Below are 14,923 nucleotides of genomic sequence, written 5' to 3' on the forward strand. Positions count from 1 at the left end.
GCTTCGAACATTTGCATTAAGTCATTCATTTAGTCACTTTGTATCTCTCACCTGCTGCATTGTATGTAAAAAAAAAAAAAAAAAAGGATGATGGTATCTGTTTCCATGGTAGAGTGCATTAGAACACTGATATCTACATTCTGTTTAATATTCTGTTAATGTACAGTAAATAGTGTTAGCTTACTTAAAATGTCTGGAAAAAGAATAGCCTGTGAATAAGCATCTATTAAACCATGTGTTTTTTTATATAAGGCATCAATCATGATTGTACAAAGAATATTAAGCCCTTTTTTGTTCTGCTAGGCAACAAATGTGGAGAACCTTGCACTACCATGGGTAACGTTTGGAAGGCAAGCAACAAAAAGCCCAGTGACTCTTTTGGATCTCTGTTATGGAAAAGTTGATAATCTTAACCTTTTTTATGTGGTAAGTTTTTAAATCTGCTTTTATTTATTTTTTGTTAACTTGCAACCCATGAGAAAAATTTGAGACAGATTTCAGATTCCTTGCAGAATGAAATATATGTCCAAAATTTTGAGCTGCTCTAAAGTGACCAAAATTGGCAAAGCAGTGGACATTTGGTATATTCTGTCTGTAGCTCAGTATTAGTGTAGACCGTAATGGACCCATCCTATGTAGGTACAATGACAATTGTTGAAGGTTTGTTTATGTGAGCCCCACTTCTGCTATTCAGTCCAAAGGTATTAGGCCTGCTGTGTTTTTGGGAAGCATTTTATATTTATTGAAAGTATTAGGCAATGAGGTAAATCTCCTGGATGGATACACATTATCAGCTTGGATGTTGGGTGCAAATTTCATTAACCTGTTCAGTTGAGACTTACTAGAATTGAGATCATGTCTATTGGAATTCTGCGCCTAACTCAAGAAATACTTGACCTAATCAAACTATTTCCTTTACTAATCAATGCAGAGGATGTCAGCGCTGTATAAACTGTAGCACTGGGCATATGGTAAAAAGTGCTGTGTTCCAGCAGTGGTACGGAAACTTCCCATCCTGGTCCTGGAACAAATTGAGTCTGGTTGAGCACTGCTTAGCCATTTACAGGAAGTCTTATATTTTTATGAATGAATACAAGGCTTCATCTGAGTGACATTTCCACCTCACCCAATCAGAGGAAGCCTTGTGTTCATTTATAAAAATGAGCAACGCTTAGCCTGACTTGGTTTCGTTTCAGGATCGGGAAAAGAAGTCCCTATACTGGTGCTTGAACATAGCTGATGCTACACACAGTTTCTACAATGTTGACAGCCGCTGCATTGACTAGTAATGTAAATACCTTGTTTGGGCTGTGCTGCTCCAAGCGACTGTGTGTATCCTGGTGACTCCGGGGGGCCCGTCCAGCAAGATATCATTAAGTTACAGTGAAAAACGTGTAGCTGAAGGTTGGTTTATGTGAGCCCCACTTCTGCTATTCAGTCCAAAGTTATCAGGCCTGCTTTGTTTTTGGGAAGTATTTGATATTCATTGAAAGTATTACGCAATGAGATAAATCTCCTGTATACACATTGTCAGCTTGGATGTTGGGTGCAAATTTCATTAACCTGTTCAGTTGAGACTTACTAGAATTGAGATCATGTCTATTGGTCCTGAATTCTGTGCCTAACTCAAGGAATACTTGACCTAATCAAACTATTTCCTTTACTAATCAATGCTGAGGATGTCAGTGCTGTATAAACTGTAGCACTGGGCATATGGTAAAAAGTGCTGTGTTCCAGCAGTGGTACGGAAACTTCCCATCCTGGTCCTGGAACAAATTGAGTCTGGTTGAGCACTGCTTAGCCATTTACAGGAAGTCTTATATTTTTATGAATGAATATAAGGCTTCATCTGAGTGACATTTCCATCTCACCCAATCAGAGGAAACCTTGTGTTCATTTATAAAAATGAGCAGCGCTTAGCCTGACTTGGTTTTGTTTCAGGATCGGGACGAGAAGTCCCTATACTGGTGCTTGAACATAGCTGATGCTACACACAGTTTCTACAATGTTGACAGCCGCTGCATTGATTAGTAATGTAAATATCTTGTTTGGGCTGTGCTGCTCCAAGTGACTGTGTGTATCCTGGTGACTCCAGGAGGCGCTAACTTACAGTGACAAACGTGTAGCTGCAAACAATCAATGAGCCCGGTAGAAGTATAAAGACCGGCTTCAGCTAGTCTCCTCCCATGCCACGCCTCTCTGATGGGTTTCACCTTCCCATGGGCTTAGTTGTAGAGATGGGGGTGATGATATGCCTCAAGGTTATATGCATTGTCGGTCATACAGAAAAAAACACAGCTGGGTAACTGAATAAAGAAAAAGAAAGGGATCCACTCTCGTTCATCTCAAGAACTCTACTTCAAAGTGTTAATACATATGCAGAGCTGAGGTAATGAGCTAAAGTTAAGAAACACACTAAGGTATAAGCCAATTTAATCATCCAGAATAGCAGACATAAGATATACATTGTATGAACTAACACAGAAAAAATAACTGTCTACTCAGGCTGCTACAAATCTGGGAGATTACTTAAGCTGACAATAGATGGGTCAGTTTTTTCCATTCAACCAGTAGTTTGATTAATTTTGCTCAACCACACACATGATGTTGATGGTGGAATCCTCTCTGCGAAGCTATTGTATTCTGACAATGGGGAGTACACACTGATCAGCATTGTTGGCTACCCGCACCGCTCCCCTAGAACCCCCCCCTCCCCCGGCACGCTCCCCCGCCGCAATCCCCAGACTGACAGATCATAGGAGATCTGTGCAGGGAAAAGCTGCAGGCGGAGGGAGGTGAAGGAGAGCTGCCGCTTGGAGTGGCCATAGATCGGGGGTTTGGGAGCAACTGGACCCACTCAAGCCCCATGCAGCACCTGAAGCTGGTGGAAGAGGAGGGATGCCGGCTAATGATGTTGGCTGCGGGGAGTTGGTTTGCAGGGGGGGGGGTGAAGGGGATAGGAGAGTGGGGGGAGGCAGTTTTAGATGGAAGGGTGCAGCGGGGGAGGAGAGGCTGGGAAGCTGCAGCATGGGTGGGGGGGGGGGGTCGGTCACATTAGGGGTTAATTAATCTGCTCAGCGGGTTGTAATTTGCTGATCAGAGTTATAGAATTGTTCAGCAGAGTCGGCTGAACAATCCTGATATAAGCTTATGGTCATTGAAGTGATCATAAGCTTATAGGAGAGGGAGAAAGGAGGTCCGTACGCCGTACTGACCTGGCCACCTGCGGGCACTTCTGTAGATCTGTATGGCATACAGACTTTGCAGTGAGATGGTTAAGGCTCGGTTCACACCTATGCATTTTTGATGCATTTTGCAGAAATGCACTACAATTCATTTAACATGGTTTCATATGGGACACGTTCACATCTGTGCTTTTTTCAGCCACTTTGTTTTTGGAAAGGATCACAGACTTTTTAAAATGAAAAACAGTGCTTTTTGCTTCAATAGACTTCTTTTTTTTTGCCACGATTTGCATTTCGTGTTTTTCAATCTGCCCAACAACAAATTGGCCAAAAAAACGCAAATCACGGCAAAATCGTGGTAAAATCGTGTGTGCAAAAAGCACTGCTGAAACGACCGAAAGCAAACTGCATAGGTGTGAACCGAGCCTAAAAAAAACATTCTTTTACTTTTTGTGCAACCTGACTGCGTACCAGTAATAAAAATTGCTTAAATTAGGCTTTAATTGTAACTACACCCCCCACTTTTCATGATACTTCAGCTTTAAAACAAATGTTGTCCTTGCATGAAGGTAATATCGAATGATCTATGCTAAAATAGCATAAGCAAATTATTTGAAAGTCGTGCCAAATGACTGATTGCATGTTTTGCAATTTTTAAATCTTCTTAAAAAAACGTTTAAAGATTTGTCCAACCTGCATAGAGTTATACAATTCAAAACAAATACAATACAAAAAGTAAATATAGCTGGGTGAATACTGAGATGGGTAGTTCCTAATAATGCCTGTGGATTCCTTGAGAAGCCAGTGGGTATCCCTGCTCTTTAGCATTCCTACATAAATGATGTGTCCATTTTCTATAGACTAACCTTATCATTGAAGTTACAAGTACAAAATTCACAGTTAATATTTTACAATGTATTAGCTGGCCTTTTAAACGGAAAATGTTTTGACAGATCTAGTTTACTGATAGATGCTGATAACATATTTTAGTTAAACATACATGTATAATTCCAACAGTTAAAACATTTTTTTCATGCATGCAGAAAAAAAATAGATTTTTCAAGATAGCAATAAAAAAAATCTCATGTAGAAATCATTAAAGTAAAGTGTGAGCACACTGTGACTTGAAGAGCAATACTATATATATGTTGTGTTTTTGTTTCAAAAGCTGGCGAAGTTAGTAAACTGCTGTATGCAAGAATTCGGGATTCACTTCTCCAAGATCTTTCAACAGGCAGCAAATGTGTGTGGATAAAATGACAGAATATGCTCATTCCCTGTTTTATTAAAGTGTGTAGCCTACACACAGGGTAGAGTGGTGCTATAATGAAAGCTTGATCTTCTTTTGAATATATAGAAGTATGAAGCTTTCGTGTGGACCCATTTATTGTGCTGAATGTTAAAATAATACTTGAAGTAACAGATCTTCAGCAAGCCGCAGTTGCAGTCTCTATCAAAAATGTGTTGTATGTGTTAAGAAAAAAAATGACGAAGACAAATTGAGTACAATAAGACTAAACATCTAAACAAATACTGTAGCTGCTGACTTTTAATATTCGGACACTTACCTGTCAAGGGTTCCTGTGATGTCAGCACCCCAGCTGATTTTCGGATTGGCTGTTGGGTGCTGCCACCGCCATTCCTGGTAAGGGAGACCTGCTGTGAAGCCTTTCGGCTTCACAGCCTGCTCCCTACTGCACATGCGCAAAGCGTGCTGCGCTTTCTAATTGGCCCGGTGGCGGAGTAAGAAGGGGGGGTGCTGAATTTCCAAGGAACGGCATCGTCTCTGGAAGTGGGGAAGTTGGACCTGTCAAAAGCAGGTACCCCCCCCCAAATGTGGCACCGGAGGTGGGGGGAGGAGACAGATAAGCGGAAGTTCCACTTTTAAGTGCAACTCTGCTTTATTATTGCTGATATGACTTGATCATTCTAAGGCCCGTGTTACACTGACAATTTTTTAGCAACAATTTGTACCAGCCAGAGAATGGCAACCCTTGGCATTTTTGTTTCTAGGAAAAATGTTTTACTGTTAATAAAAGTCTGTGTTGTACAGATTCTGTGGTTTGTAGCTTAATCTTTAAGTGACTGACTTTTAACTGAATTGCCAACTTCAGTAGCTGCTCCAATGGATATTGGCCATTTTCACAACTGCAGTTTAAATATGGTAGTCTACGCAGCTAGTTGTTCATGCCCTCTTCTATATGTTGGGAAAATAATTTGGTAATTCAGATAGAGGGTTTTGAAACACATAAATGATGTCAATCTCAAAAAAGGCAGACCAATACCGAGGCATGTGGGGATCAATCATGAGGGAACACCCCAATGTTTGAGATTTTGGTTGATAGAAGAGGTGAAATTAGGTCTAATGCCCCGTACACACGGTCGGACTTTGTTCGGACATTCCGACAACGAAATCCTAGGATTTTTTCCGACGGATGTTGGCTCAAACTTGTCTTGCATACACACGGTCACACAAAGTTGTCGGAAAATCTGATCGTTCTGAATGCGGTGATGTAAAACACGTACGTCGGGACTATAAACGGGGCAGTAGCCAATAGCTTTCATCTCTATTTATTCTGAGCATGCATGGCACTTTGTCCGTCGGATTTGTGTACACACGATCGGAATTTCCGACAACGGATTTTGTTGTCGGAAAATTTTATATCCTGCTCTCAAACTTTGTGTGTCGGAAAATCTGATGGAAAATGTGTGATGGAGCCTACACACGGTTAGAAAGGGATCATCTAGGTCAGAATGTTGCTTAAAATGGAAGCTAAATGGATATTAAACTGTTGTCTATATCCCCTTATGGCCTTAAGGAAATATTCACTTACTTTCCATTTGTGAATGATTAGAATAATGGGTTTAATTACAAAGTCTGCACAACATTTAAACTTTACATCTATATTTCTACAAATAGCAAAAATACGAATCTTGTAATTTTTGTGAGGTCTTTGCATTGGCAGCTATACATAGATATATGTTATCTTTTTCAATGGGGGAATATAGAAAAGTTAACAACAGAAATTATGACTGCTTTCTATTATAACCTTTAGGGGGCGTTTAGCTGCATGGTAATGTGAGAGGTGGTAGAGCGAGATCCGCTGTGTATTGCGGAGGTGATGGCGTTGTGACGTTGATGCGGACGTAACGTCGTCGTGCACAACGTTGCGTACATTGCTAAGACAGATAGCCACAGAGAGTGTCCCTCTTGCCCAGCAATCTATAATATGGTAAAGTTAACCCATGGGTGGAGGAGATAGTTCACACAGTAGACCTCCATTTTATGGATTCAGTTTCTTTGACATTTCCCTATGGGTAAAGTCGCACACATGATTTTTTTAACTTTTTTATTATTATTATTATTATACAGGATTTATATAGCGCCAACAGTTTGCGCAGCGCTTTACAACATGGGGCAGACAGTACACTTACAATACAAATCAATACAGGAGGGATCAGAGGGCCCTGCTCGTTAGAGCTTACTTCAGTATATATTACTTTTTATTTAATTATATTTTATCTACTCATGAAAAGCTACATTTTAGGCCATGGTAGGTTGGATGGAGTGCAGCTCATCATTAAAGCTTATGTCCTTAGAGGCAAGGTTCCCTCTTTCCTGTTCAAAGCACATCCCTAGATCAGTTACTTCTTTATGGGCTTTTCATCATTGGGCATTTGCTTCTCAGATTTTCAACCGCTTGGTCTCAGCAGATGTTGGCTTTGGTCATGAGGTTCTTCAGGTGGCTCTGTAGGTTTCGTAGAGCCACCTCTTTTAACTTGTTTATTTTTTGCGGGACTGTTTGCTCTATTGCCCACCCCTCAATTCGACTGCTTTTGAACATTCCAATGTACATGAATATTCATCCTGTGTCCTGTAATGTATGACAAAAAAATAGGATTTTGGACTTATTGTAAAATCCTATTCTTGGAGTACATTATACACTCACTGGCCACTTTATTGGATACAGTTTGCTAGTACCGGGTTGAACCCCCATTTGCCTTTAAAGTGGATGTAAACCCGAAAAAATGTTTTTTGTTTTTTTTTTTTATGTCATAATGTAGAGTATAAGATTTCCTATCATTTGAGCCCAGTCTTGCCACACAGAGTTAATCCAGCTCTGAGCAATCCTCTTTTATTGTTCAGTGAGATAAATCTTGACAAACTGAGAAAAACTTTGTCAAATCCTCCCCCTTGCTGTGAGTGACAGGTGATTTACATATCTTGTGCACTAGCCTAAGACATGCAGTATTTTTTTAATTCCCACCCCCACTCCTTTCTTCAGCAGCTCTGCAAGGATTGGCTGTTCCACACCTCAGCATGATTTGGCATGCTGAAGTCATGTGGTTACTTTCCTGTCTTTTCACTGGATGTTAGAGATCATAGCAGAAGTTTAGTGTAAGACATACACAGGAGAAAATGCATATTGACAAGCGGAGTGTAGAGGTGGGCGGGGAGTCTACTGACATCACGACTCCACCCACCGAGCTCCAGACAACAGACCCACCCACAGAATCTGCAGTTTTTCGGCTCTCATAACAGACAGAGGGGAGACATTTGACAGGTAAAGATACATGCAGGAGGCATCTATATCCTTATAGATAACCCCTATGGCAGTAGTTTAGAAAGGATGACATTGGGTTTACATCCACTTTAATAACCTGACAGAATTGGTTGAATGGCCTACTGATCTTCAGATGGTTATGGTCACCCAGTCATAGGGGTGGACATATGTGCCCATCTATTTTATGTGCATTCGCTGTAATGCTCCTCCTAATTCCAATGATCTGATTTATTGTGGGGCTGTCAAAGCCTATATAAAGCTAGATTTGGAAGTTAAGTACCGTTACACAATTTCAGTCGTTTCAAGGTCTAAGGTCAGAGTATAAAATGCCTTGCTTATGCAGGGAAAGAGCAATGCAAGCCTCAGATCCCCCTATTGTTTGTGTTATGGGTGTGACCTTTTCTGTTTGGATTGAAGCAAATTGGCATTGACAGCCTGTGATAGCCACTGATCTCACTTGAAAAACATTATTGTAAAGTCTGTCTCAGCAGAAGTGCTTTCCTTGCTGAATAATTCATAACTAGCATTACTAATATACAGCACCTGCTGGCAGGATTTTACATTTGTTTATTAAAATGTGTTCAGCAGCAACTTACAATTAAGTCTTTGAGAACTATGACGATTTTGCTAACATATTATTTTATGGTGCAATCGATTAGCATCAACAAAACATATTTGCATTTCCTAAGCATCCTTTGAATGGGAATCAGTAGGATATAATGCTATTTGATATACAGTATGTCATAGTAATTTAATTTCAAGAAGGAAGAAAGTATAATGTTTAATTTAATTTTTTTTCTAGTAGAGGTAGCAATGGATTTTATTTAATGTGTTTAATTCCTTTATTTTTTATAAAACTGACCATTTACAATGGCATTGACAATTTTTCCAAATCCCTGCCCCAGAGGAGCTAGAGTTTAATCACTCTGGTGCAGATAAAAAAAATAGGTAAAAACAGTGCAGAGCTCCACTACAGCTAATTCCAGAACTAATAAAATTCTTAACGCTATGCATAAACAATGATATACAATTTTATTTATATATATATATATATATATATATATATATATATATATATATATATATATATGGCTTTTTTTCAAGGGGAACTTGGTTCCACCACCTCTGGCTTAGACCCTTGGGGGGGGCCTGCTGACCACAATCACTTGTAAACACAGAAATCCAGTTTCTGTGTTTACAAGTGATAGCTCTGCACTCCGTGTGTAACCCCCCTGAACTCTGCACTCTGTATGTAATGCAATCCTGGTATTTAGCGCCCCTTTAAGACCCTCCTGCTGTTCATGAAATTTGACTGACCACACCCACTATTTGATGTAATTTGGAGGGTGTGAGTGGGGGGAGGGGTTTTGGGTGGTCGAGGTTGAGTTCCAGCACCTATTGTTTGAGGGGAAAAAAAGCCCTGTATATATAATATCTCATAACCTAATCACTCCTAATGCAAGTGTTAAAATGATAAATGGGATCTCTCAAATAATAATCCAGCAGGGTGAACCTTATGGTGACTCACAACCCAAGAAAATTATATATTATAACACAAATCTGTGCAATAACTCAGAATTGGTCTACAATATCCAGAGTGTCCATCATTAATATTCTTCCAAATAATGTGTTCTAGAATTTCTTCATCCATGGCAGAACACCCATGGAACCACACGTAAATAGATATGCTCTCACCCTAGGGTGTTGCCCCTATAATTATAGATCTCACTTGCTGCAATAGAAATGCAGGTTCCTGTCCTTCAATCTCAGCCCCTTCCTGGGATGTCGGCTAGCAAATCCTCCCTCTGGGAGGGTGTCTCCACTGTGACCCACAATAAATGCTTAAGGGTACTCGCTCAGGCTGTCAAGGTCTGGTGAGTTGGATGCCGCTGACCAGTGAGGGTGCAAGCTGAGGAAAGGTTCATCCAGACCAAAACAAGAACAGAAAATGACTCCTGCGCACAAGTGGTCGACCCAATAGATAAAAGGGATACACTGGCCTTGCTGCCCTCAAGGATGGGGAATCCTAGCAGACAAAGAAAAAAAGAAAGAAGGGCGCACCAGCCATGTGCATTATCTTTTGTAAAACATTTATTAAGTAAAATGATAAAGGAAATTACTCACAAGCAGTAGAGAATCATGTGCCAGAGCTGCTGAGCTCTGATGAAGAAGGGACGAGCCCTTCGAAACGCGTAAGCGAGCAGTGTTATATATTCCTCTGAAATACCTTTGGAAGGCTTTGTTCATCATTTTTACCACTTGTTGCAAGTTGATGTCCAAGGTTTATGGCACATGATTCTCTACTGCTTGTGAGTAATTTCCTTTATCATTTTACTTAATAAATGTTTTACAAAAGATAATGCACATGGCTGGTGCGCCCTTCTTTCTTTTTTTCATCCAGACCAAAGCATGCTGCAAAAATGGAAAGAGGTAGCCCGGCCACCAAACACCTCACCCGACCTGAGTGTTAAGCAGGTAAAAGCAGCCTCAGCCCCCAGGGGTGGGGCGAAACATGTTGGAGACATGGTCTGGATGAATTGAGCTGAGGCTGCTTTTACCTACTTACCACTCGGGTAGGGTGAGGTGTGCAACAGCCAGGCTACCTCTTTCTATTTTTGCAGCAGGGTGTCTCCGCTGCTGAGTACTGCAGCCTTCTTCAAAGTAAAGATAGTATGTAACCAATCTAGATCGTCATGCCTATATTCATTATTTATACCTACAAGCTACTGTCCTTCTCCTGGCTGGGCAGCCACCGCTGTGCATTCATCTGGCTGTTAGTTCTAGAATCCACTATCCGCCTTGCAGATTTCACAGGTGAAGAGTTTGAAGAGGTCATTAATGGTCGCATGATAACAGGGAGCCAGTCAAAGGAAAACTCATACAAGCACAGGGAGAACATGCAAACTCCACACAGATATTGTCCTGGTCCAGAATCAAACTAAGGACCCCATTGCTGCAAAAGTAGAGTATCTAACCACTGCACCAGAAAAAAACTATTCAGTGGAGGATAAATCCACCAAGTGATTCTTCTAAATATTGAATATTTTATCAGTTTTCATTTATTTGTTTTACACTTACACACTCACGAGCTTCTGAAAATGCTGTTGATTGACCATGTGAAGTTGTAATACCGTTAGGTCACTGACCTGGAACTAGTGTGTGGTTAATGAGTGTCAAAAAAAGTATAGATGTTCCCCGTGTCTATGATTGTTCCAGGTTAGTGACTCAGAATGTACTAAAGCCAAATCATCAGCTTGTGAGCCAATGAATTAACCTTAAAGTGACTGGCACCCAGTTGATGCACATTCCCCCATTTAATCCATGGATTCGGCCCAGGAGTAAATGTTAGCCCACTGTGCCACTGGGAGGTCCCTCGCATGTCTCCAGGGTTTAGGAGGGTGCTACAGATGTATAAAGTAATGTAAAAAAAAATTGCAATAAATGTGCAAAAATATTTTTTTAATCTGATGTACAATAAACTCAATAAACCTTTGTTTTAACTGGAAAATTAGGGGGTAGTCTTATACACCGGCAAATACGTTATATGGATGTTTAGATTTTTAAAGTGTTCCACTTTTATTGTTCAATTACTCTATGTAACTGTGTTGTTCTTATTCCAGTCTATTTTTATCTCATGCTAATTTGCTTCTAAAATTGTTTAATTCACAAACAGAAATATCATCCAGATGTGGAATCATTGTTTCTTGGCGCAAATGGGCATTTAACTGCCAAAAGCCTACTTTTCTCATAAATCATTATATTGTGTCACAAAATTATATTTTATCAACATCTCAGAAGTCTCCTTGTCCTACTTTCCTGAAAAGACACATTATTGAAATGTCCATGTCTCACCAGCCTAAAGCTACTGACGGTTTATGGAATGATAGCCTGCGCAATGTTTGTGATTTTTACAACACTCCTGGAATTGTTTGTTTTCCATCAGACTTCAGGGGATCAGAATGAAGCGGTGTTCCAAGGCTGGGACACCAGGAAAGGAGATTATGTACTGGCTAACTTTTGCAGTTGAGCACAAAAATGCCTTTACAGATAACATTGGGGTTTAACCACTTCAAGTGGGAGTCCGGCGACCAATCTTTTTTTTTTTTTTTTTTTTTAGGTCATTGAGACACTTTGCTAACCCCAAAATAATACTCACAGTTTGGGTGTAATATTTCCGCCTCTGTCTGTTTTTGTACTGAAGAATAACTTAAAAAATGTGATGCTGGCTGTTTCCATCTTGCTTGTGGGCATGTGAAGCCCACAAGCATTGATTTCCTGGATGCGGTGAATGCTGTTCATTCACAGCTTGTTCACAGGCATGATCATTGTTTCCGCACTGAATCTTGGGAAGCCTGACACTAAGCTCCCAGGAGACAGTGCAGCGCCGGGGAAAGGCAATAAACACGCCTACTCCCATGGGAGGAGAGACAGGAAGTGCCACAATAAAGTACAATATAAAGGTAATTACAGCGATAAAAAAAAATTTTGTGTGCCATTTGAACATCTATGCAATTAACTGAAGGGGGTAAGATTAAGTTAAAAATTTGAGTGGAACCCCGCTTTCAGCTCTGGAAGGTTTACCCCCCCCCTTCATGACCAGGCCATTTTTTGCGATACGGCACTGTTACTTTACCTGACAATTGTGCGGGTATGGAACTCTGTACCCAAATAAAATTTATGTCCTTTTTTCCCGCACAAATAGAGCTTTCTTTTGGTGGTATTTGATCACCTCTGCGTTTTTTATACAAAAAAGTAAATGACACATGGTTGTGAAAATGATGTACAGTATGTGTTTTGTGAATGTGAGCCTTTTATGCCTTAAAATAATAATCACTAATCACAGTTAATGAATGACGAATATATCAAATAGCTTTCTTCAAAAAAAAAAAAAAACTTAAGATGTACTTGTATTTTTAGACCTACTTTGCTGTTATTCAGGTAGTAAATCATTATATTAATCAAAACCATTTTATTGCTGTTCTTCTACAGTGTCATTATTTTCCACAGAAATGTTGTGAGGAATAATCTGTATTGTCACAATTTACAAGACCAGTGACTCCCCTAGGGGTCTTGGCTACATATGCAGCTTTTCTATCATCATAAAGCCTAAAGATGAACCCACCAGAGCAAACTGGCATTATACATATATATTTGTTTTCCTCCTTCTGTTGCTTCAAACGGAATACATTTTTTGGCAGAAGTTAGGTCTTTTAACAATTTCACTTAGAGACTCATTTATACAGAAATAATTTAAGTGTATTAGATCACTGTAATTTAAAACACATGCACCAGGAAGATACACCTGTAGTGAATGTTTGGTGAATCTCTCATGTAGGCCCCATGCACACTGAATGTTTTTAATGCTGCTCTTAGGGGCGTCTGGCTATTTTTTTCTGTCTCTAAACATGCACATAGGTGTTTAGAGGAGTTTTGAGGCATAAAAAATACCCACTGCCAGCTCATCCAGGAGCAACGCCATTTTGACAGAAAAAATGCTTAACGCCTGTAAACGTGTGTAAATGCAAGTTAACATTAGGCACGTTTGGCGCTTGAATGTTATATAATTTCAATGGCCAGAACAAATTATCATTATGGCAAATGAACTGAATTAACACCCAAGCATTTGACACATCTAAACTCGCCATCTAGATCAGTGTTTCTCAACTCCAGTCCTCAAGGCGCCCCAACAGGTCATGTTTTCAGGATTTCCCTGAGATGAAACGGCTGTGGTAATTACTAAGGCAGTGAAACTGATCAAATCACCTGTGCAAAATAATGAAAAGCCTGAAAACATGACCTGTTGGGGTGCCTTGAGAACTGGAGTTGAGAAACACTGATCTAGATACAAGGAGGAAAGGCATCTAGAAGAGATGGCCAAAGCATCCAGTGTACATGAGGCCTTACTGCTTTATAAATATACCCCTATTTATATATAAAATTATTATATCCTCCCACTATCATTTTAACAACATTTCTGTCATTTGTGAACACCTATTTTGTAAAGGTGTCCCATCTTATTTGCAGATTTGTTTCCTTATACCCTAACCCCTAAACTCTGGATCTGTTTTTCTTTTTCGTGCCAGCAATTCGGTTTGGTTGTGTTTGGCTTGGGTCTGTGGAGGTGTGGTAATTTGGGGATTTTTGGGCTTTATATTACAGTCAGAATTTAAGGGGTTGGGTATTAGGTTTAAATTAAAGATACTAAATCACCTGCCATTCAGGGCAAAGTGACATCTGCTGATAACCTGCCACCAGAAAGTTCTACTTCCCAATCTGTATTCTTGCAATTCCTGCTCTGTTCAAGCACTTTGTCTGTACTGGAGTCTGAAACAATTTAAATCTGGACTACATGTATTCTGCTTTTGGTGGTTTCCTTCTTACCCACATAGTCCCTAGTTGTGTTAAAAGCTGCCACCCTCCTGAGAGAGCTGTTAAACCTTAATCCTTCCCTCTATGCTGCTTAAAGCGGAGCTCCACCCAAAAGGGGAAGCTCCGCTTGTTCATCCCCCCCCCCCCCCCCCTCCACTGCCACATTTGACACTTTTTTATGGGGCGGGTGAGCGGGTATCTGTTTTTGACAGGTACCCACTCCTACTTCCTGGTAAGATCGAGGTACAGTGATCTAGTTCATGTCTGGCCCCTCCTCCTTTCCCCGCTGCCTTCTAGGACCCGTGTGTGTCTCAGAAAATGGTGGGACCATTCAGAAAGCACAGCGCGACTCGCGAATGCGCAGTAAGAAACTGACTGAGAAACTCGAAGGCTTCACTGCTGGTTTCCCTTATTTGCCGGTGGACAAATCGCCTTGGGGTGCTGACATCGGGGGATCCCTGGACAGGTAAGTGTTCTTATATTAAAAGTTGGCAGCTACAGTATTTGTAGCTGCTGACTTCTCTTTTTTTTTTTTTTTTCCCCAGACTGGAACTTTGCTTTAAGACCTGACTGAAAATACTGTTTACTTCCTGAATGGACAGATGACAATTTCTTTTTAAGAGTTAAAGTAAGCTTTTAAAGGCTATTTTTTTTAAATCAAAATAACAAACATGTTATACTAATCTGCTCTGCGCAATGGTATTGCACAGGGCAGCCCCGAACCTCCTCTTCTCTGGTCCCTCGCCAGCACTGTCCGCTCCTCCTTATCAGTGTCTTCCCCCATAGCAAGCACTTGCGGACTCA

General features: G+C 40.4%; 1 protein-coding gene across 1 annotated transcript in view; it reads left to right on the forward strand.

Moving 5' to 3' along the window:
• The window catches only part of LOC141137152 (uncharacterized), a 184,350-nt gene that overhangs the window by 99,368 nt on the left and 70,059 nt on the right, over positions 1–14,923 (forward strand). The window contains exon 8 of the mRNA XM_073624561.1: positions 304–426. Within this exon, the coding sequence (XP_073480662.1) occupies positions 304–426 (123 nt within the window). The remainder of the gene's footprint in view (positions 1–303; positions 427–14,923) is intronic.

Source organism: Aquarana catesbeiana, linkage group LG01 (genome assembly GCF_042186555.1).
Source record: "Aquarana catesbeiana isolate 2022-GZ linkage group LG01, ASM4218655v1, whole genome shotgun sequence".
NCBI lineage: Eukaryota > Metazoa > Chordata > Amphibia > Anura > Ranidae > Aquarana > Aquarana catesbeiana.